At 36.1% G+C, this 23,230-nt stretch overlaps 1 protein-coding gene across 6 annotated transcripts in view; it reads right to left on the bottom strand.

Moving 5' to 3' along the window:
* Positions 1–23,230, bottom strand: part of CNTN6 (contactin 6) — a 292,494-nt gene that overhangs the window by 122,244 nt on the left and 147,020 nt on the right. For all 6 annotated transcript variants that reach the window (XM_047754541.1, XM_047754561.1, XM_047754553.1 and 3 more), the window contains one exon: positions 7,290–7,385. In XM_047754541.1, the coding sequence (XP_047610497.1) occupies positions 7,290–7,385 (96 nt within the window). The remainder of the gene's footprint in view (positions 1–7,289; positions 7,386–23,230) is intronic.

The following is a 23,230-nucleotide window of genomic DNA, read 5'->3' as shown; positions in this document are numbered from 1 at the left end:
AAATACCTAAATGACAAGCCTCACCAGTAAAGGCATATATACAGTAAAGATAAGAAATCATCCAAGCACAATTATGCTACCAAAATCAGAAATCATGAGAAGAGGAGGGTACAAATGCAGGACACTGGAGATGCACTTGCAATTAAGAGACCAACAACTTAAAACAATTATATATATACATATATATATATATATATAGAGAGAGAGAGAGAGAGACCAACAACTTAAAACAATCTCATATAGATAGATAGATAGATAGATAGATAGATAGATAGATAGATAGATACATACATACATACATACATACATACATACATAGATTCCTATATCAAAACTTCAGAATAACTGCAAGCCAATAATCTTACAATTGCTACACAAATAAGAAAAATCAACTCAAATACAACACAAAAGATAGTCATCAAACCACAAGAGGAAGAAAAAAGAAGGGAAGAAAAAGAGCAACAAAAACAAATCCAAAACAGTGAATAAAATTGGCAGTGAGAACATACATATCAATAATTATCTTAAATGTTAATGAACTAAATGCCCCAACCAAAAGACATAGACCTGCTGAATGGATACAAAAACAAGACCCATATATATGCTGTCTTCAAGAAACCCACTTCACTTCTAGGGACACATACAAATTGAAAATAAGAGGATGGAAGAAAATATTCCATCCAAATGGGGAATCAAAAGAAAGGTGGGGTAACAATACCAATATCAGACCAATGAAGAATATTTTAAGAGACAAGGAAAGACACTACATAATGATCAAAGGAATAATCCAAGAAGAAGATAGAGCAATTTTAAATATCTACACAACAACATAGGATCACCACAATATATAAGCAACTGTTAACAACCTTTGAAGGAGAATTTGACAATAACACAATAATAGTGGGGACTTTAACACCCCACTTCCAGCAATGGACAGATCATCCAGACAGAAAATTAATATGGAAACACAGGCCCCAAATGAAGCATTAGACCAGATGGACTTAGTAAATATTTATATGACATTCCATCCAAAAGCAACAAAATACATATTCTTCTCAAGTGCACATGGAACATTCTCTAAGGTTGATCACATCCTGGGCTACAAATCAAGCCTCAGTAAGTTTAAGAAAATTGAAATCATATCAAGAATCTTTTCTGACCACAACAGTATATGACTGGAAATCAAGAACAAGAAAAAAAATGCAAAAAACACAAATAGGTGGAGACTAAACAAAATGCTACTAAACAACCAATGGATCAGTGAAGAAATCAAAGAGGAAATTAATAAATACCTAGAAGCAAATGACAACAAAGACATGACACTCCAGAACCTATGGGATTCAGCAAAAGTAGTTCTAAGAGAAAAGTTTATAGCATTATGAGCCTACCTCAAGAAACAAGAAAAAGATCAAATAAACAAGCTAACTTTACATCCAAATCAGCTAGAGAGAGAAGAACAGGAAAGACCTAAAGTTTGTAGAAGGAAGGAAATCATAAAGATCGGAGTAGAAATCAATGAAATAGAAATGAAGAAAACCATAGAAAAGATCAATGAAATGAAAAGCTGGTTCTTTGAAAAGATCAACAACATTGATAAACCCTTGGCCAGACTTATCAAGAAAAAAAAGAGTGAGGATTCAAATCAATAAAATTATAAATGAAGAAGGAGAAATTCAAAGGGTCATAAGAGACTACTATATGCAACTATATGCCAATAAAATGGAAAACCTAGAAGAAATGGACAAATTCTTAGAAAAGTACAATCTTCCAAGACTAAACTAAGATGAAATAGAAAAGACAAATGGACCAATCACAAATACTAAAATTGAAACTGTGATTTAAAAACTTCTGACAAAAGTCCAAGACCAGGTGGCTTCACAGGTGAATTCTATTAAACATTTAGAGAAGAGCTAACACCTATTCTTCTGAAACTATTCCAAAACATTTCAGAGATAGGAACACTCCCAAACTCATTCTATGAGGGCACTATCACCCTGATACCAAAAACAGACAGAGATACCACACAAAAAAAAAGAAAATCACAGGCCAATTTCACTGATGAACATAGATGCAAAAATCCTCAAAAAAAAAAAAATACTAGTAAACCAAATCCAGCAATACATTAAAAAGATTTTACATCATGATCAAGTGGGATTTATCCCAAGGATGTAAGGATTCTTCAATATCTACAAGTCAATCATTGTGATACACCAAATTAACAAACTGAAGAATAAAAACCATATGATCCTCTCAATAGACACAAAAAACGTATTTGACAAAATCCAGCACCCATTTCTGATAAAAACCCTTCAGGAAATGGGCATAGAGGGAAGCTCAACATAATAAAGGGCCATATATGACAAACCCACATATAACATCATTCTCAGTCATGAAATTTCAGTGAAAAGCTGAAATAATTCCCACTGAGATCAGAAACAAAACAAGGATGTCCACTCTCACCACTGCTATTCAACATAGTTTTGGAAGTCCTAGTCACAGCAATCAGAGAAATAAAAGAAATAAAAGGAATCCAAATTGGAAAGGAAGAAGTAAAACTATCACTATTTGCAGTCGACATGATACTATACCTAGAGAATCCTAAAGACTCTACCAGAAAACTGTTAGAGCTCATCAATGAATTTGGCAAAGTCACAGGATACAAAATTAATACACAGAAATCCACTGCATTTCTATGTACTATAATGAAAGATCAGAAAGAGAAATTTAGGAAGCAATCCTGCCTACCATTGCATCAAAAACAATAAAATACTTAGGAATATACCTACCTAAAGAGACAAAAGACCTGTACTCTGAAAACTATAGGACACTGATAAAAGAAATCAAAGATGATACAAACAGATGGAAAGACATACCATGCTTTTAGATTAAGAGAGTCAATATTATCAAAATGACTATACTACCCAAGGCAATCTACAGATTCAATGCAATCCCTATCAAATTACCAAGGATACTTTCAGAGAATTCGAACAAAATATTTTAAAGTTTGTTTGGAAGCACAAAAGACCCAGAATAGCCAAAGCCATCCTGAGAAAGAAAAATGGAGCTAGAGGAATCAAGCTTCTTGACTTCTGACTATAGTACAAAGCAACAGTCATCAAAACCATATGGTACTGGCTCAAAGACAGAAATATAGATCAGTGGAACAGGAGAGAAAGCCCAGAATTAAACCCACGCACCTACAGTCAACTAATCTATGACAAAGGAGGCACGAATGTACAATGGAGAAAAGACAGCCCCTTCAATAAGTGGTGCTGGGAAAACTGGACATCCACATGTAAAAGAATGAAATTAGAACACTTCCTAACACCATACACAAAAATAAACTCAAAATGGATTAAAGACCTAGATATAAGACCAGATACTATAAAAGTGTTAGAGGAAAACATAGGCCAAACACTCTCAGACATAAATGACAGCAACCTCTTCTCAGATCCACCTCTTAGAGTAATGACAATAAAAACAAAAACAAACAAATGGGACCTAATTAAACTTAATAGTTTCTGCACAGCAAAGGAAACCCTAAACAAAACAAAAAGACAACTCACAGAATAGGAGAAAATCTTTGCAAATGAATCAACTGACAAGGGATTAATCTCCAAATTTTATAAACACCTCCTACAGCCCAATACCAATAAAACATACACCATCAAAAAATGAGCAGAAGATCTAAACAGACAGTTCTCCAAAGAAGACATACAGATGGCCAAAAAAAACACATGAAAAGATGTTCAACATCACTCTTTATTAGAAAAATGCAAATCAAAACCACTATGAGGTACCACTTTACACCAGCCAGAATGGCCATCATCAAAAAGTCTACAAACAATAAATGCTGGAGAGGCTGTGGAGAAAAAGGAACCCTATTACACTGATGGTGGGAATGTGAATTGGTGCAACCACTATGGAAAACAGTATGGAGCTTCCTCAGAAAACTAAAAGTAGAACTACCATTTGATCCAGCAATCCCACTCTTGGACATCTATCCAGAGAAAACCATGACTCGAAAAGACACATATACTCCAGTGGTCACTGCAGCAATATATACAGTAGCCAAGACATGGAAACAATCTAAATGTCCATCGACAGAACAGTGAATCAAAAAGATGTGGTTCATATGCCCAGTGGAATATTACTCAGCCATTAAAAGGAAAGAAATAACGGCATTTGTAACAACATGGATGCACCTAGAAATTATCATGCTAAGTGAAGTCAGTCAGACAATGAGATACCAACATGAAATGCTTTCACTGACATGTGGAGTCTATAAAAAGGACAGAGGAGTTCCCGTTGTGGCGCAGTGGTTAACGAATCTGACTAGGAACCACGAGGTTTCGGGTTCGATCCCTGGCCTTGCTCAGTGGGTTAACAATCTGGCGTTGCCGTGAGCTGTGGTGTGGGTCGCAGACGCGGCTCGGATCGCACGTTGCTGTGGCTCTGGTGTAGGCTGGTGGCTACAGCTCTGATTCGACCCCTAGCCTGGGAATCTCCATATGCCACGGGAGCAGCCCAAGAAATGACAAAAAGACAAAAAAAAAAAACCTAAAAACTAAAAACTAAAATAAAAAAAAATAAAAAAGGACAGAATGAACTTCTTTGCAGAACAGATACTGACTCACAGACTTTGAAAAACTTATGATTTCCAAATGAGACAGGTTGGGGGGTGGGGGGATGCACTGAGGGTTTGGAATGGAAATGCTGTAAAATTTGATTGTGGTGATTGTTGTACACCTATAAATGTAATAAAATTCATTAAGTAATTAAAAAAAAAGAATGGTAGGAATGAAAAAATAAATGGAAGGCCTAGTAGTGCTTGCTCATGCTAACTATCAATAATTGGTACCTGATATTATTATTATTATTAATACTTTCTCACTCTCATGATTAATGACTATTTGTATAATTGGAACAAAAGGTGTCTGTTAATATTCCCCTCAGCTTTGCTCTGAGAGAGCTTTAAAGAACAGTAGAATAGTATTCCAGGGTTCCTGCCATTGTAGAAATGAGGAAGCTGTGACTCTCAGTAAGAAAGTACTTTATAATACCTGGATGAAGTCAATATTGACAAATACCTTTGGGATCCTGCTAGATTATTACATATTACATAGTAGAATTTGGTATCAGGAAAGTCTGACTTAAATTACATGCATCAGGGATTTATTATTCAGTTATAATGGTCTTAAGGCAGATTTTGTACATCTGTGACTTAGTCTCATGGCATTAAACAGAAAGGCACTGTTATAATGAAGGCTTCACATGCTTTAAAATATCAACACATACATCATAATTGGTAGGTAGCAAGGTGACAAGAGAAAGCTTCTCCTCTTCAGCTGCTTTTTTAAAATATAAAACATTTATTTGCAAATATTGTACATTTCCATTATTACTATTTAGAGTAAACAAATTTGAAAGTAATCTTGGATTCTGTCAAGTCTCTTTGACCAATGTCAGAGCATAAAATGACATAAACTGACACCACACACAAATACAGTTTGGTTATCTTGTCATCTTAGATTATGGCAATGGAAACAATTTTCCTATGGTTAAAAAATAAGCACCATCAATTTTTTATGTACTTTGGAATAGTGTTATTTTATATCAGCTAGCACTGGAAGCATTTAACTCCCCCTTAATATTTCAGGTGAGCATAATGACATACCACTCTATAATTATATTGAATAAAAGTATTGCTTGCCAACTTCTAATTAGTTTTTTCTTCCCCCTTTTGTATCAGCATTTCACAAGGTTGTATAAAAATAAAAATAATCGTGAAAGTATTTTCAAGCTTTTAAAGAATCAAAAAAATAAGATTTGGTTTAGTATTATAAGAAAAAATGCTTTCATTTTATTTTTAACTATTTATTTGAACTGTTTCCAAGAATCCTTCCATTCCAGAATGGAAATCAACAGTAGCAGAGGCAGTGATGGTTAAGAGCTGCCCAGGGTATGGGAGCCAGCTGCCTGGATTTGAAGCTTGGCTTCAGTGCCCACCAGCTACATGACATTGGACCAATTACTTAACTTCTTTCTACCTCAGTATTCTCATCTGTACAACAATAATCATTATAGTATCTCCTTAATGTATGTGTTATATAAATCAAAAGTTAATATATATAAAGTATTTAGAGCTGTACTATGTAAGTACTTGCTATTAGTATTAATAGCTATTTGTAGCTGTAGTCAGTGTGCTATCACTTTATACTAAATAAAGTGACTTGATGAATATACTTACGCTGACTTCTCCAGGATCACTGTTGGTTTAGAATCTACCAAAATGTACCAAACTCATTTGAAATTTGAGAAAATGCAACCCCAAGGGAGTGAGAATCAGTGAGTGGTTTTCATCCCTGGCAACCGGCTAATTCATTGGCTAATCCAGATTCTTCCAAAGTAGAGATTGGAATTATTGGTGATTTTCATCATTGCTAGGAGATATTCTGATTCAGTGCCATCCAACATTTGCTTCCAATTAAAGGGGTAAGTTTCCTCTTCCAACAGTTAAGATGATGTTGCCAAAATGAGTATTGGAATTTGCTTCCCATAGAGTCCAGAAATAAAAATAAAATAACTTTCTTTTTTAAATAAAATACTAGCCATTAAATTAATCAATTTACATTCATTATCTCACTTAACACTTACAACGGACTACAATATAGGTATCAGTTTGTGTGTGTCTCTCTCTCTCTCTTTTTTTTTTTTTTTGCTTTTCAGGGCCATAGTTGCAGCATATGGAAGTTCCCAGGCTAGGGGTTGAATTGCAGCTGTAGCTGCCAGCCTGCACCACAGCCACAGCAACATGGGATCTAAGCTACATCTGCAATCTGCAACCTCCCCTACAGTTTGCAGCAGTGATGGATGTTTAACTCACTAAGCAATGCCAAGGATCAAACCTACATCCTCATGGATACTAGTCAGGTTTTTAACACACTGAGACACAATGGGAACTCTTGTGTCTCTATTTTACAGGTGAGGAATAAAAAGTTTAAATAAATAGTTCCTTGTACATGCAGGGTGACAAGCACCAGATTACAGATTATAGCCCCATTGGTCACACCATCCTGCATTGCCTTCAGGGCATATCTGTTGAGTGGCTGATCAAATACATTTAAAAAATTTGGATTAGGACTGTTTAGATACAACAAGATGAACTAGAAGAAACTTCATGATCCCTCAGATATGATGAAGGGTACCGTTGGCTCTAAAAACTGATGTGGCCACTTTATTCCCTGAGTGGCAGTGTTAATGGTGTGACCCAAAGTAACCCACCATACCTCCAAAGTGTGGTGGTGGACCACAGAGAAGCACCACACCTTGACCTTCTCGGACAGACACTGTGCTTCTTGTTTTGGTTTCAAAGTCTTCAATATCTTGAAAAACAAAGAAAATCAGGTTTAGAACTAGTTATTTTATAGAAAAAGAATTTTAAGAAGAATCTTAAACTTATTGTAAATGGTGATGAACATTCAATTTGTCTGACCAGAAGATTTAGTTGATGATCAATTGATTATGCTGATTATATCTCTCAAAATTTGTCTGTCTTTCCTTCTTTTATTTTAAAACAGTTAAACAGAGTATATGATAAAAAAACATTAACTCACTTTCTGTTACTTTTATTTTCCCAGGCAGCCTATACATGGCCCTAAAGGAAAACTTTAAAACCCAACACATATTTACTTTTCCTGCCCAAGGAAGATGTGATTTTAAAAAGGTATGCTCCATTTTTCTAGTTTGCTCCAGTCTTCTACTACCTTAGATTAATGGTAACCATTTTGATGTGAGGATGAAGTCTGTGAGAATTTAGCATGCAATGTTGTAAGGGAAAGAGTGTTTTGTGACTGATCCGATGAGATGAAAGGTATATTCTCTAATTTCTCTTGAACTACTCCTTCAAAAAGCAGCTTTGTGATCTTATTTGAAGTGTTATAATGTCTGTAACACCAAAGAATCATAGATAGTCAGTGTTGGAAGGGAGCTTACTAGCTATCTTGTTTACCTATTTGAGATATAAATCTTTTAACATTTCTAGAAAATGGTCATCCAGGAAGAGCTAAAGTGTGTGATTTGTCTGAACCTTAATTTCTTCACCTGTAAAATCATGTAGTGATTTAACAAATTTAAATTGAACCCCCACTAAATATAGGAAGGATATTAAGGATAGAAGATACATTGCGAAATAAAACCTTGCCCTTTTCATGCTTGCTATTTTATAGGAAAAGTAAAGACCAATATTATATAATACAAATAGTATATATATAATAAACTAACTATATATAATAACTATATATATAATTTATACATTGTGATAGATGTTGTAGGGTGGAGACTGCTAGTTGTCTACAGAGTCTACTCTCCTTTCTTCTATAGAAATAGATTTATAGAACAAATATTATACTTTCTAACCAGAAAACACATTTCCCAGACATCTTTGCAGCTAAAGATGATAAGCTGAAACTTCTTACCTATTGTGGAACATCAGTCTATTATGTCTGAGAGGAAATATCCGAAACTTTTGATGTTTTCCACCTACCCATTCAGTTTCAACACCTTCTATATTACCAATGACATGAGAGCTATTGAAGATAAAAGACCTTTAGCTTGGACACTTGAGTGACTGCATGGAGCAATACCACAGATGATTTTGAGTATTCACTTTGGCTTATTATATTAGATACAAGTAAACTTCTGTCTTGTTTGAGGCATTTGATGGGAAGTAGAGTCTCTTTGTTACAGCAGTTTAAATAAGATATTCTGTGAAGGAAAAGAAGAATGTGGATCTGATGGATGAGAAGAAAGACAGCTATGCAATGATGATATGAAACAGAGAAAGAATCCCTTGCAGAAAAAAAAAGCAGGACTAAAAACCTAGATGTAAAAAATGGCAGGGAAGTTTCATGGAGTTCCTGTTGTGGCTCAACAGAAACAAATCTGACTAGTATCCATAAGGGTACAGGTTTGATCCCCGATCTCACTCAGTGGGTTAAGGATCTGGTGTTGCTATGAACTGTGGTATAGGTCACAGATGGCACTTGGATCCCACGTTGCTGTGGCTGTTGTGCAGGCTGACAGCTACAACTGCAATTTGACCCCTAGCCTGAGAACGTCCATATGCTACAGATATGGTCCTAAAAAGCAAAAAATAAAAATATAAATAAATAAAATTTGGAAAAAAAAAGTTTCATGATATTGAAAGGAAGTGTGCACTGGGCAAGTTTTAATGAGACTATAATAGTAATCACTATATTATGAGCTATTGTATTACATTTATATTAGTAGTACAAAGAGAATACCTGGAATATATCAACCTTATAATATATCAATGCAAAGTTGAATAATATCTAGAACATTCATAAATGGCATGCCATCAATTGTTAAAAACTGGTATTAAATCTACAGAATTGGCTTGGAAAGTTCTTGGAAAGTGAGTTATACAGTAAAGTTTGAAAAGCATTAAATACTGCTTTAAACACTATCCCATTTAGCACTAAACACTATCACATTTAGTAGAAAAAAAGCAAAACCTCAATATAAGCATCTCTTACAGCAGTATAGAGAAAATTAGAAAATGATTTTTTTTTCACCTTGGTTATCTTAGTGGAGTGAATGATTGATGTGGAAATGTAGATAATTAAACTTTTATTTAAATCTTTATATTTTAAAATATAAAATTTTTAATTGTGTATTTTTTTAGGCTTGCTTATTTTAAACAATTTTACTTTAGTATAATTGAAATAAACTATTTAGAGAAATTAAAGAATCCTATTTAGGATACCTTTAGTATTTATTATATATGAGCTATTTAAGGGATAGTATCATGTGGGCTAAGAAACAAATGGTCTCTAAACTCAGAGAAGAGGTACAGTCTAGATTTATAAGAATAGAGTTTGTCAGCATATTGATATTACTTAACGCCATAGACTTGAACGTAATCCCCATAGAATGACTCCCAAAATTTTGACTTGAGCAACTTGATAGACAGTCATCTAGAATCAAATGCTGAAAATCTTCAGTATGTAGAGGTATAGTAGAGGACTACAGAGGGAGAGAAGAGAAGAGGAAGGAAGGGAGGAAGGAGAGAAAGAAGGGAGGGAGGAAGGAAGGAAAGAAGGGAGGAAGAAAGAAAAGGAGGGAGAGGGAGGGAAGAAGAAAGAAGAATAACAGAATATAGAAAGCAGTATATAAGACATGGGATAAAATGTGAACAGAAAGAGGTTATTGGATTAGACAACATGAAGATCACATTGATCTTTATAAGGGTTTTGGTGGAGTTATGGGGACAAAGCCAAAGTGAATTGAGGAGCAAATAGATAGTGGGTAAGGACATGGAGATCACAGGCATGCAAACTCTTTAGAGTTGGCTATGAACGGAAAGTGAGATTTAGGGAGAACAGGGAAGAGTTTGGAGGGTGGGGGTACTAAAACAATGTAAATGATCAAGAAAGAGATTGACAACTTAGGATATAAACCCCAAAAAGTGATAATCAGAGCCCTCACAAAAGGGGTGACCTCTGCAAGGCAGGAGGAATAAAGACAAAAAGCGTATGTGTTGTTACACCATGGACCATAGCGATGTGTGTTGGCCAAGTTTTTTACAGTAATTTCGAAGTTCTTCATGAAAAAACTGATCAGAGAGTGCTGGGTAAACCATTTAGAGAAGTAGAAGGTACAATAAACATACCTACTTAGGAGGGTTCTTATAGGAATTAAAAAACATAATGCATTTAAAGTATCTAGAATATAGCCTGGAATAAAGTAGGTACTGTTGATATGTAATAATTACTATTATTATGACATACCAAGTGTTTAGGGCATAGCATTACAATTTCCTCTGACCACTACAAAGTTCAGATACACTAAGGTACAAATACAAGTAAAATAGCATATTTTACTTCTAACAGAATATTTTGTAGTTGGCTAACTTGATTTGTTAAACACTGGATTCAAAACATCCAATGTTTAACTCTCCAAATAATGTTATTCCCAATAAGTATTGTTTGTACACTTTGCTTTCTACCCATGAAAAGTAAAAGAATTCAGTAAAATAAATTTGATATGTAAATGTAATAACCCTTATATGTACTCTTTTAATAATAGAATATTTGTCCAAGATGTACTCTACTTATTCCCAACTAAACCTCTTCCCTTTCCTCTTAAGCCTGATTAGGACCTGGAGTGCCTTACATATTTCTTCTAGGGGATTTTTAACCAAGCATGCCCCATTTCCTCTTTGGCCATAGAAACACTAATGTGTACTAATATTTGTACCATTGCTGTGAACTATTGTCTTGACTTGAGTTTGCATCATTTTACATGTTACACAATAAGAATCAGGCTAACAAACTGTATTTAAAACCAAAAATCAATACATTGTATTCACAGTTTCTCCTTCTAGCAGTAATAATAAGTTAGAATTTTAAAGTTTTTTTGTATTACTATTACCATTGAAAGGTCTCATTAAATTGTCATGACTTTTTAATGGTCCCAAGAAAAAAACTGTCACAAGGAGTAATGAGAAATTAAATGATTCCATGAAATTAACAAGCTTTCAATTAAACTCTCTCAGTGTCACAGTGTCAGTGTTCCATGCTCACAGGTAATATCAATCATATTTTCAATGTTAATCAAAGCCATTATAACACACTGTTGATAAGACCATGGATACTTTAATATATTCTGTGTTCACTTCCATTTAAATAGCATCCACTTGTAACATAATTTCTCCATGCCTTTTATGATTACAATTGGGCTTCTATTAGCTGACATCAGAAGAAATCAGCTTCTTTCAAAAGTCACACAAGCTCTGGTAGTAATCTAAATATAAACATTTGAAAATAGGACTAGTTCACATATTTTAATTAATAATTCAGATTGTAAAATGTTTAATAGCATATAGATCATAGACAAAATATGATTTTAACCTTTAAATTTGGTGCCATCCCATGTAAATGTACTTTGAAAAAGATCTATTTTAAGTATCCAACCTATATTTCAAGTACCCTTTTGCTAGCCAGAAACATGATCTAATTCAGATTAATTCTGAAGCAAGGTTCACTGAATTTGGTAGTCATACAAGCATCCAGTGAAATTTTCTTTGCTTTGTTATACCTTTAAAGATTTATTCTTCCATAAGGAGAGGCCAAAGAGAAACATCCTTCTTTATTCTTGTCCTATCCATTTTTGCTAAAGAGAAAAATAGCTTAGTGTAAGATTGTTCCCTGAGATGGTCTCAAATTCTATAGTATTTGGAGAAATTCCCATAAACCACAAAGGTGACCTGCCCAGGCTGTCCTTGTGCTCAAGCTACAAGTCCTGCTGTGCTGGTTCCTATTAAAGACCCCAATTGTCAAGGTTGCTCTCATTAAGCCATTCTGATGACCAGGGCTTATCGGATCCTGTGGTTTTATTGCTGGTTTTGGAAGAAGCATTTGGCAGGAACATAAGCAAAAATGCAGTCACAAACAAGGCTCTGTTCCAAAGGCCAGCAGGAAGTGCCTGAGAATGGCCCATAAAATGAGCTTTAACGAATTACCGGGCCATATGTTCTCTCCTGGAGCAACCAAGGTGCAGTGGAGGAAAACGGGCCACCAAAATGTACTTAAAATTAAGTCCAAGCAGGGCTAAGTATTGCAATGCCTAATAGTAAGGAGAATGCATCTTTGCAGCTGCCGCATGTAGGAATGAATCTCAGCCCAATTAAAGTGAGAAAACTGTACTGGTTTCCAAAGCCTGAGAATCACAATAAGAGAATATGCTAGGCAGTGCCAGCCCCTGACACAGAGCAAGGCCAGTGGTTTGCCAACTGGGAGGAAGGCTTTGGGCACCTAGAGTTTAGTGACCCTGACCAAGAGAACAACACCTAAAAGACAGGGATAGGAAAAAAAATATTCACCAGGAAAATGTCCATTCTTCAGATAGGACATTATGCAGTTGAGTTGTTGAAAATATAAATGATGCTATTAATTGGATCTTTCTCCATTTGCTATGGATGAATTATTTTATTTTAGTGTTTTAAATGTTCTTTCTTCTTCTTTCATATATCAAGAATTACTACTATGTGACAAACACTAAGTGAAGCAGTTTCATTGACTCCTCATGAGGACTCTGATATGAGGTAAAATGTCACATTCATTTAACAAAGGAGGACACAGGTTTATAGAAAATCAGCATCTGGCTGAAGACTACACAATTCCTACTTGTCAAGACAGGATTGAAAAGGAGATAGTCTGGTTCTAGGGCTCATACTTTCAAACACTCTTGGGCTTTCCAGATGTTAACTGGGGTCTCCCTGCCAGTTTCTGCATATATAGGTGGCGTATACTGCCACTCCATGTTCAAACACAAAATCTCAATGCCTTTCCAAAGAGCTCTGCAGAGTCCTGCATTGGGATGGGGAGTACTGTATTTTAGAAATAGCTCCATTTCTGATATCCTTACCCCACTCCATCCTTATTTTTTTCCTCTTCTGGTATGTTTCTATCTTTCTTTTCTTTTCTTTTTTTTTTTTCCTGGTTTTTAGGGCCGCACTAGTGGCATGTGGAGGTTTCTAGGCTAGGGGTTGAATTGGAGCTACAGCTTCTGGCCTACACCACAGCCACAGCAAGTAGGATTCAAACTGCATCTGCAACCTACACCACAGCTCACAGCAATGTCAGATCCTTAACTCACTGAGCGAAGCCAGGGATCAAACCTGCAACCTCATGATTCCTAGTTGGATTAATTTCCACTGTGCCACAGTGAGAACTCCCTGGTGTGTTTCTTGATTTATCTGCACCCTTGTGTCCCTGCAAACAAGGAACTCAGCCCCTTATCTTGACCCACATGCAGAGACATAGCCACTCCACACACACACACACACACACACACACACACACACACACACACAAAGCACCACCATTATCATACTTTGTGCTTCTGTTGTCAGTCTTACTGGTTTAGTAAGATGTGACCCAAACACCTTGAAATCAAATATTAGATATTTAATCCTTAAAAGCCCTTAAGCCCCTCCCTCCTGCAGCCTGTGTCTGTTCTCTTTCTTTTCTACAATTTCTCTATTACAGGCCTCTCTCTGAAAGAGCAAGGAAATGAAAATCTTCCCACTTTGCTCTGCAGAAAAGTTCACCTCCCTCTAGCTCCTATTACACTCAGAAGTTGATAGATCTGCCCTAGTTCACACTCCTTATAAGTACAGGAACTACATTTCATTTCCAAATATTGTGGCTCTAGAAGGCACTTGTTTAACTACCAGGCCTTATTACATCTCTAACTAGAGTTTCAATTTAGGCTTAACTGCCTCTCTAGCTAGTGTCTAACCCAAGACACAGACCATATAATCTGCTCCTAGATCAGAGATGATGCTAATTATCTCTCTTTCTTCACCTTAAAAGCAATTCCAGTTACATGTTTCTTTGAAGACACTGAATCTGATTTTAAGCTCCAAGATTTCTTTTACCCTGCTCCTGGCTTTCCACCAATCAAATACTGTCTTCTCCCTTTCTAAATCCTTCTGAAGAAGTCTCAGCATGGAACACTTGTGCTGGAGTCAACAGGACTGATGATAGGCAGTTCCCAGTTTGGAAGTATGGGCTTTGTTTTGGCCTATGGCAAAAAGATCTTGCTGGGTGAGGAGAAGCTGATACTCTGCCCAGTCAAAGGGAAATGGCGAAAGATACCAAGAATAGTTGTCCAGTCTTACATTACTCTTGTAGGATTCCCAGATATAATACATGTAAATTTTGAAATTAAAGTACTCTTTATGAATCTTAAGACATTACAGTAAGGTGATTCTGAATTCATATCTCCATCAGTTTTTCCCTTGGAAGAGGGCTAACCACTCATGGAGAATACTAAAATTATTCATGTTACTGTTTCCTATTTCTTGGGTGGTTTTGAATAAGCCGAAGTTCTTGGTGCTGTAATTAATTTTCCCAGGCCTTTATTAAGTGGCATATAAAAAATATTTCTACTTATACCAGTTTCACTTTCTGCCATTATTTTTGAGGTGCTATATATACTCAGTTACAGAGTTGGCTATATTATTGTGTTTCCTAGCACAATTCAGTAACTTAACATGACATAACCTAATAAAGCACAATGCTATTGTCAAATTCTGTAAAAGAGGCAGCAGCTAAGTCTTGATATTGGACATAAATTTGGAATGGTAATATGCAAGCATGAAGTAAAGAGGTATTTTAAGAGATTCTGGTGTCAAATCCATTTACAATCCAAGTTAAAATTCCTCTTTTTTTTCAGTGTAGAAGGATTTTTATAAAAATTCATAAATAAATGGAGCACAAGTGAGTTGTTTCTTGGTTTTCTGAAAATAATGAATTCACTGAGAACCATTTTCTTGTAGTGTTTAAGAGGAATTATTTAAGGTAATAATGAGGAGAGGGTGGTAGGTTCCTCTCTATCCACCCAGTGTCAAAGTTTTCAGAGAAATAAGCATTTAATAAATAGAACAGGTAAACAAATATTAAATAAATAATTGCCCTATTATAATATATGTGTAAGACTGGATTTGAATTTCTATAAATGGACTAATTTGTCTGAGTAATGGTGGTAAGAGCAGTGTCACCTGTGTTGAAAAAAAAAAGTTCTAGACATGACCTGTCTTCAATCTTGCTTATTATTAAGTTTGCATATTCCCTATAGTTAAAACTAAGTTAGTGAAAAAGAAGCAGAAGGATGGAATGATATAAATTTGATAGCATAAGATAGACCGAGATGTCAGTTTACCAAAGAGTGCAGATCTTCATTGTTTCTGAAAAGAAGCCATTTAAATACATGCAAAGATTAAACAACCCACTAATGAATTCTGTATGCGGTTATTAGTGATGCAGCAAAATGATCAAGAACACAGGATTAGGATCAGACAGTGTAGGTTCAGGTGCTTGTCTTGCCATGCATTAGCTGTTGATATAGGGCAGGTGAATTTGTCTCTTTCTATCTCAGTTTCCACCACTTTATAACGAAGCTAACAATAGTGCTTCAGAGGAATAATGTCTTTAAAATGTTTAGAAGCTGTTAAGTACTAAGTAAATAATGTGGAGGACTTTTAATTGTATCATTAATGATCTACCTACATAATCACCAAAAGGAAGCTGTTTAGAATTTTTAAATGGGTTTCATTCTCTGTTTGTCTGATGATGTCACAAAACATATTTCTTAAAGACTGAATATGGGATTCCCTTTTCTGCTCACCCAGTGGCCAGCTCAAATATTCAGTGAGAAAATGGAAGAAAAAGGCCTAAAGTTAAAGTATATGAATTTTATCCCAAGCACAGTCGCATATTGTTACATTTTACTATAGAAACTGTTTCGCCAACTTGACACAAGTTATTAGATAGAGAGTCACTGAACCTCTCTGTCCAGAAAGGGACCCAGGCAAGCTGGAGACAAAAGCAACCTCTTGGCCTGGTATATGAGTAGCCAGAAAAATCCTAGGCTTCCCTGCTTCTTCTTAGTCTTGGGCTGCACCTTTTGGTAAATGCTCATTTTCCCACCTTTTGCTCTACAGGGAGGACAGGCCTAGTACCTCTTTAGTCAATAGTCTCTAGAGAGTTTTCTTAGGGCTCTTTGGGCTCCCCAAGATTAATGGATGATACAAATATTGCTCAAGTGCAAAACAAGGACAATCTGGAACAAGTCCAGTCCTCAGGTGGATAAAGGATGCACTATAGCGTGTCAGGAGATGTAGACTCAGGTGTGTGTGTGTGTGTGTGTGTGAATCAAGGCAGTCTTTTTTTCCAGAATGAACATTTAAGGATTTTGCTGAGGAATCATGAGTGGCAGAGGGAAAATACGTTCCATTGTGAACACCACGGTAGTTAAGCCTGGGAGCATTGGAGTTAACTAGATTTCTGTTAACTATTTGAATGCATCAATTAAGAGCTACAGATATGTGCGGTGAAAGGGGCTCTCCAGCACAGGGGAAAAGAATTCTTATTTACTAACATACTTCCCAGTTCCTAGAACTTTATAAGCATCATAACATTTCATCTTCACTGTGACCCTGAGATGTAGGTAATACGACACTCTATTATAAATAAAGACACCAAAATATCAGGAAGGTCAAGTACCTTGCCCAAAGTTACACAGCTAGAAGAGGCCCAGGAAGGGACTCATAGCTACCTCTGACTCCATAAGCATTTTCAGCAGTTCAGAGTACCATTCTGGTCACTCCATGGAAGGACAGGGCAAAAACATAGGAAGAGGAGGAGAAAAGAGGAAGGCAAGGCAGAATTTCTCTTTATCCAATGATCGTCCTACCTCTTAGGGAAGAAAGTCCTAGCCTGGTACTTAAGTCTTTGCTACATGTGGTAGCAAAAAAGTCAAACTGACCCCCAGAGTCTGAAGGAGTTTGGCCAGAGGCTCAGTTGTAATTAGCTCCTGTGTGAGGTCATCAGCAAAGGGGGTTGGAGGTATTAGTTTGGGTGAAAATAAAGTGAACCTGAGTCTTTTCAGGAGCAATCCCACTTTTAACTCCCTTCCGATCCACCTTTGTGATGTTTATTAGAGTAAAAAGGGAATGATTTCCTTGGAGCAAGGCTCCAGGCTCCTGGATCAATAAGAGGAGCTAATGTGAACATTTACACCAACAGGTTCCTTTCTGACAGAGCACTTAATAAGCCCTTTTTATGCATTGTGATAGTTTAATCAGCAAGTTCGATTTCAAAATTTGCAACCTATGTAGAATATAAAAGGTAGAGTTTTCAAGGTAATGGGGCAGAGCCCCTGGCTAACTGTTACTACTGCTGTTTATACAGAGTGTGAAATAGGAGCACTTTTTCAAAGACCTCCCACACACTTAAGCTCTGAGTTTACCAGAGTTTTTATCCTACTGACTTCAATTTGCAAGAAATTGCACAACTGGAATTTGGGAGATTGATTTTATGGTTGTTGCTAAATACTGTTCTGTTCTGTTTTGTTTTCTATCAAATTGTTTTACTTTGAGCAAGCTCTTATGAGTAACAACCGCAATCTCCATTTCCTTTGCATCTTTCACAACTTAGCAGCCCTCCTGAGAATTGAGGTTCAGTAAAAAGGACTTTTGCATGTATTTTCATTTAGAGACTGAGAGGGAGAGACAGAGAGAAAAAGCAGAGAGAGGAAGGGCTGAAGCCAAATCAAGAGTGTACACCTAATTTATATAAAATCCCATTCTTTTCCCAAGCATTTACTCTTCTGTCATCTTTGTGACCGCTAGAGTAACCTTGTAAAGTGAGCGGGAAATATATCACCCATGTGTGGGATAGGTATACTTGATTGCATGGGCTATGCACTTAAGTGTTATACAAACCAATATTTTAAAAATTCAATAGTTGTGCTTTGCTTTTTAAAGGTTCCTTCTAGTTATGATGAATGACCCTAGTTCTCCAGATCCAGTGGTAACAAATATGTCCTTTCAAAGAAATGTACTTACTAAAAAAGTCAAAGCAATTTAATTGGGAAAAAAGATAATAGTACACATGGTACCTGGATATTTCAAAGGCCACAAAATTAATGTATAGATACCTGAAGTTTGGAGATGATTTAAGAAAATGGGCTGTCTGAGCTCCAAAGGATTTGGTGAATGAGGAGACAGGACACTTTTGAGAGAACCTGAGTGGTTTGTGTTAGGAATGAACAGGGGTGGTTTTGGGGGGTAAGCAGGTGGGGTAAACAGAAACAAAAGCAAAATCAACTTACAGAATGCTGAAGGACATTCAGAAAAAGTCTATTCAACTTAAAATGTTTTGGTTCTTTTGGATCAATATGCCTTTCCTCCCCCCAAACTTCCACAAATGTTTTAATACAAACTAAAGACAATATGAATGTATTTAGTGAGTGTGTTATGTGGGGGACAGAATTATGACTTCCATTCAGTCCTGGACCAAAAGCAAGCTGAATAAAAGAGGAAAAGCTGTAAGAGGCAGAGCAGAGGCAAAGGTGGAGCTTGAAGTTTTGGTAGGACTGTGTCCTCTGGGATACGCAGGAATCTGAACACTGATTTTCCCACAGAAGATTGGGTAGATTTTATCTAGATTTTAAGAGACTGAAAGTGACAGCTGATCAAAGTTTCATATAACTGGAAATGGTCTGATATATAAGACTCATTTCTGATAAAGCTGAAATTGGTACTCTCAGTCTCAGACTGATTCTCCCAAATCTCTCAGACCCCTTTAATCTCTGCATCTCATAGACAGGTGCTGGAGACATATTGGGTTAATTTAACACATTTAATACAAAAAAAATGAGTTGCTTGCATTTCATTATAATTTATCTTAAGAATCTCTTAAATGTAGAATTTGTTCATTAGCCCATATATTCCTGAAATTATTTATGGACCTTACGCAACTGTAATTGTGTATATGACTTCCTTTTGCAAAATGGGCATCTGTGGTTGTGCTTTTGTATCCCCAATACATTGCATAGTGCTGGCACACAGTAGGTATTCCATAAATGTCTGACAAATGATTAATGAACTCAGAGAAATAAAGATGACTCAAATAGCTTACTTATTTAAACCTCCATATGATATGGTCCTTCTTACTGCTTCTTTTTATCTGTAGTTCAGAAAACTCCAGATACATTTTCATGTATCTCAGAACACGCTGCATTTCCTCCCTTTTATGGTCCTTAAGCATTTTGTTTCTTCTTCTTGAAAAATAGCTCTCAGATCCTTGGATGGCTAGATTCTTTCTGACATTCAAATCTCAGCCTATGTTCCACCATCTTGGAGAAGACTCTCTTGACCAACCAATCTTAAGTAGCAGTTCCCCATCACTCTGTTTTTCCCCCAAAGGTCTGATCACTATAAAAAAATTATCATTGGTTTGATTTATGTCAGTTTTTTCCATAACAGACCATAAGATTCAAGAGAAGAGGGACTTTGTGTTTTCCCTGTAGTAACTAGGTCACCAGTATTCACAAAAGGCAGGTATTTGACAAATAAATTAATACATTAATAAATTAATAAATAATGTATTGATAAATTAATACATTTATAAATTAATAAATAATTATTACTCTAAAAAGAATGAGTGAATGCAAAATATTACATATAGAGTCCACCATATTTTCTTTAGAAGTTGAAGAGAGGGTAAGACCAATTTTTGTTGGATCATAGAAGATTTCAGAGAAGAGTCTAGGATTTACCCTGAAAAATGATGTGGTAGCCAAACTCCCAAATGGACCCCAATGAACCAGCTCACAACATCTGCTGTATCATCAAGTCCCTTGCCACCACATTGTACTGGGACTGGTCTATGTGACCAACAGTACAGCAGAAATTGTGGCACATTACTTCTCAAGTTTGGATATAGAAGACTATGGCCAAGAGAGAGAGGCAAACCAAAGAGAAGATGTGAAGTTTATGTATTTTATATAAAAAGAAAGAGTGGTCATATAGTCAAAAGAGAATATTTGGGTTTTAGATTTAGCTAAGCTCATGTCTGAATTTAGTTCTTGAATTTATAAAGTGAGAGACAACGAAAGTTTACTTTTCAGCTCTTTTCATTATTCCTTAATATGCTTAGTATCCAAGACATGAAGGATATTCAGCAAACATTCTATTTGTTGAAAAGTAAGAACGGATGGGGGATCTAATCTATAAAACTTTTAAAAAATAATTATGCTATTGGATTATTGTGAGAATTAAATGGAATTCGCTAAGTAACCTGTTTATTATGTCAAATAGCTCTCAGTAAATTATACAAATACCTAATAATTCTGTACTATTACGCATATTTTGCATATGAAATGCCAAACTCCAAAACTTCAAGAAAACTTGCCAAAAGGTCACCGAACTAGTAATTAATTGATGAGCTAAGTTTCAGATCCTAAGGAGCATGACCTACAGTTTTTACCACAATGCTGCGATGCCTATATGACGAACTTCCAACTTCTATTACCTTCCAACCTCTGTTCCAGTAATAATCATGTGTTCATTGTTTGATCTTTGTCTCTTTGCCTGACGGGGACAGAAGTTTACTTAAAAGATTCTAAACTAAAGCAAAGGGCAGATAAAAAGGTATCAAAAGAAATCTCATGCCAACGAAGTATAGGAAACGTGTCTGAGGACAGAAGTGCCAGTGGCCTTCTGGTCCCTTGCTCTATCTCTCTTTTCCTTTTTCCATGGTCATCAAAGTCTCTGTCATCTCTGCTTTTCTTTGAACATTTGCACTGTTCTCTTCTCTGCCGATTGGTCTCCCTACATTTGCTTGTATTTCATTTACCCATAAAAATCTCAGACTGCATTTAGTTTTGGCTTATCCTAGATACTCTATAACCTTCTCACTTCTTGAGCATACCATAAACTTTGCTTGTGTCTCTTACTTAAAATTTCTGAAATGATTAACACCAGCTGTCTGTTACTTGAAAAAAAAAAGTTATCCATCCAGTAACCTAAGCCTGCTCTTTTATGACAGGCAGAAACTGTAATTATCATCTTCAGTATGATGCTTAATTAAGGAGATCAGTGTCCAATTGTCTCAATTGGGTATTTCATTTATTTTAAGGATAGAATAAGGGTGTAATCACTTAGTCAGTAATCAGAAACAACTGAAAAATAACATATTTACTCATAGAAACACTAAGGCCAAGTATATGGAAAATGTAAAATTCCTGCACTGCTATCTTTGAACTTTTACATATCCTCTTGCCTTATTAGATAACTCTCTGTGACCTTTTTAATTAAAACTATGTAATAGATGTAAATATCAAACCGATTTCTTCAGTTTTCTCACATCTTGACTGTCACTTAGAAAACCAGAAGTGGTTTGTAGGGATGATTGTAGCAGACACTATAGATATAAGCACCCCATATTCCTTCAGCCTGTCTAGGTCGTCACCTGACACTGTGGAGAACAGCTAATACAGTTGAGGCCTTGTTAACTTCAGCACCTGGGTCTCGCTTCCTTAAACTGCTCTGTGGACCTCTTTATTCCATGGGCACATTATGCCTTAGATCCCCTGTATGCCTGAGGGGGATTTAATGTCCACGGAAGTGACCCTCAACCCAGAAGGTAAGGGAGTTGGGAGGTAAGCACCCCAGCTTCCTTGCGCTCTGTCGAGGCAGTTGTCAAGTATTCTATACAGCCTCTCAGAGGGGCTCACCATACTGAGCCATAGTTGCCCAGAATAACTCACACTCTAGCTTCCTTTTTGTGGGTTTCCTCTCTTTTGCATATACTTCTCCTCTCCTTCACCATGCTTCCTGAAATTACCAACCCAATATACTACTTAAGCCACATCCTTGTCATGAAGTCTGGTTTTGAGAAAGCCAAGCAAATGGAAAAGAGTGTACTATGGACATTTAAAGCAAGTCTCAGCTGCCAATTTATTAACAAGCTACTATATGCCAAGGACTATTCCAGAAGCTGAAAATGCAGCAATGACCTAAACAGCCAAAGAGATTCATCTCCTGTGGGAAATCCATGTTTCTCCCTCTCTTTTTTTTTTTTTGGTATGGCACACATGAGTTTTTCTGAGGCTTTACATTAGGTCTGAACAGTTAGTTCACCTTATTTCTTCATAAAGCAGATAATATGATGTCTTATAGAAAATTTTTTTCAGTGAATTATTACCTAAAGAACCAATGATAAGGGAAATTTTGTTATTATTGTTACCGCTGTTAAAATGTTGAAGAGAGGCAGAAAAATTCTCGACAGTATTTAGCAAACCAAACATGTTGCAACATCAAACATCTGCCCTGAATCCATCTTTGGGACTACACAGTTAATGGTATAAAATATTAAGACTCACCTCTGGACCAAAAGATTCACCAAGCTGCATAATAAGTATGGACGGAGCCTTCAGATGCTTTAAGCCTGAACCCACATCTAGAAGCCACAGGCAAGCAAGGCAATTGGCTCACCAAAACAAAAAATGTTTTTATATTGCGTTTTTGAAAAGTTCTCTAGCTTGTCACCACTAAGTCACTTACAATCAGGGAGTCGATTTATATTCAAGAGATTCTTCTTCTATCAGTAAATTGTTTATAAACACTTTCACTAAATTGTTCCCCTAAAAGAAATAGTCAGGATCTCATCTGCATTGGCTTGAAGATATCTCTGCCTAAAGACAGAGAAATGGTCTAGATGACTCTCAGGAACTCTTAATGCCTCAGAATCTGGATATTTCTTCCAAAATTTGGTTTATATTCAAAGGATTTTCAGTTGATATCATTGAAACATTTCTTTACTTATCTAAAGAAAAGATGACTTTTTAACATATA

Source organism: Phacochoerus africanus, chromosome 1 (assembly GCF_016906955.1).
Source record: "Phacochoerus africanus isolate WHEZ1 chromosome 1, ROS_Pafr_v1, whole genome shotgun sequence".
NCBI classification, from domain to species: Eukaryota; Metazoa; Chordata; class Mammalia; order Artiodactyla; family Suidae; genus Phacochoerus; species Phacochoerus africanus.
This window is presented reverse-complemented; position numbering and strand designations above follow the sequence as displayed.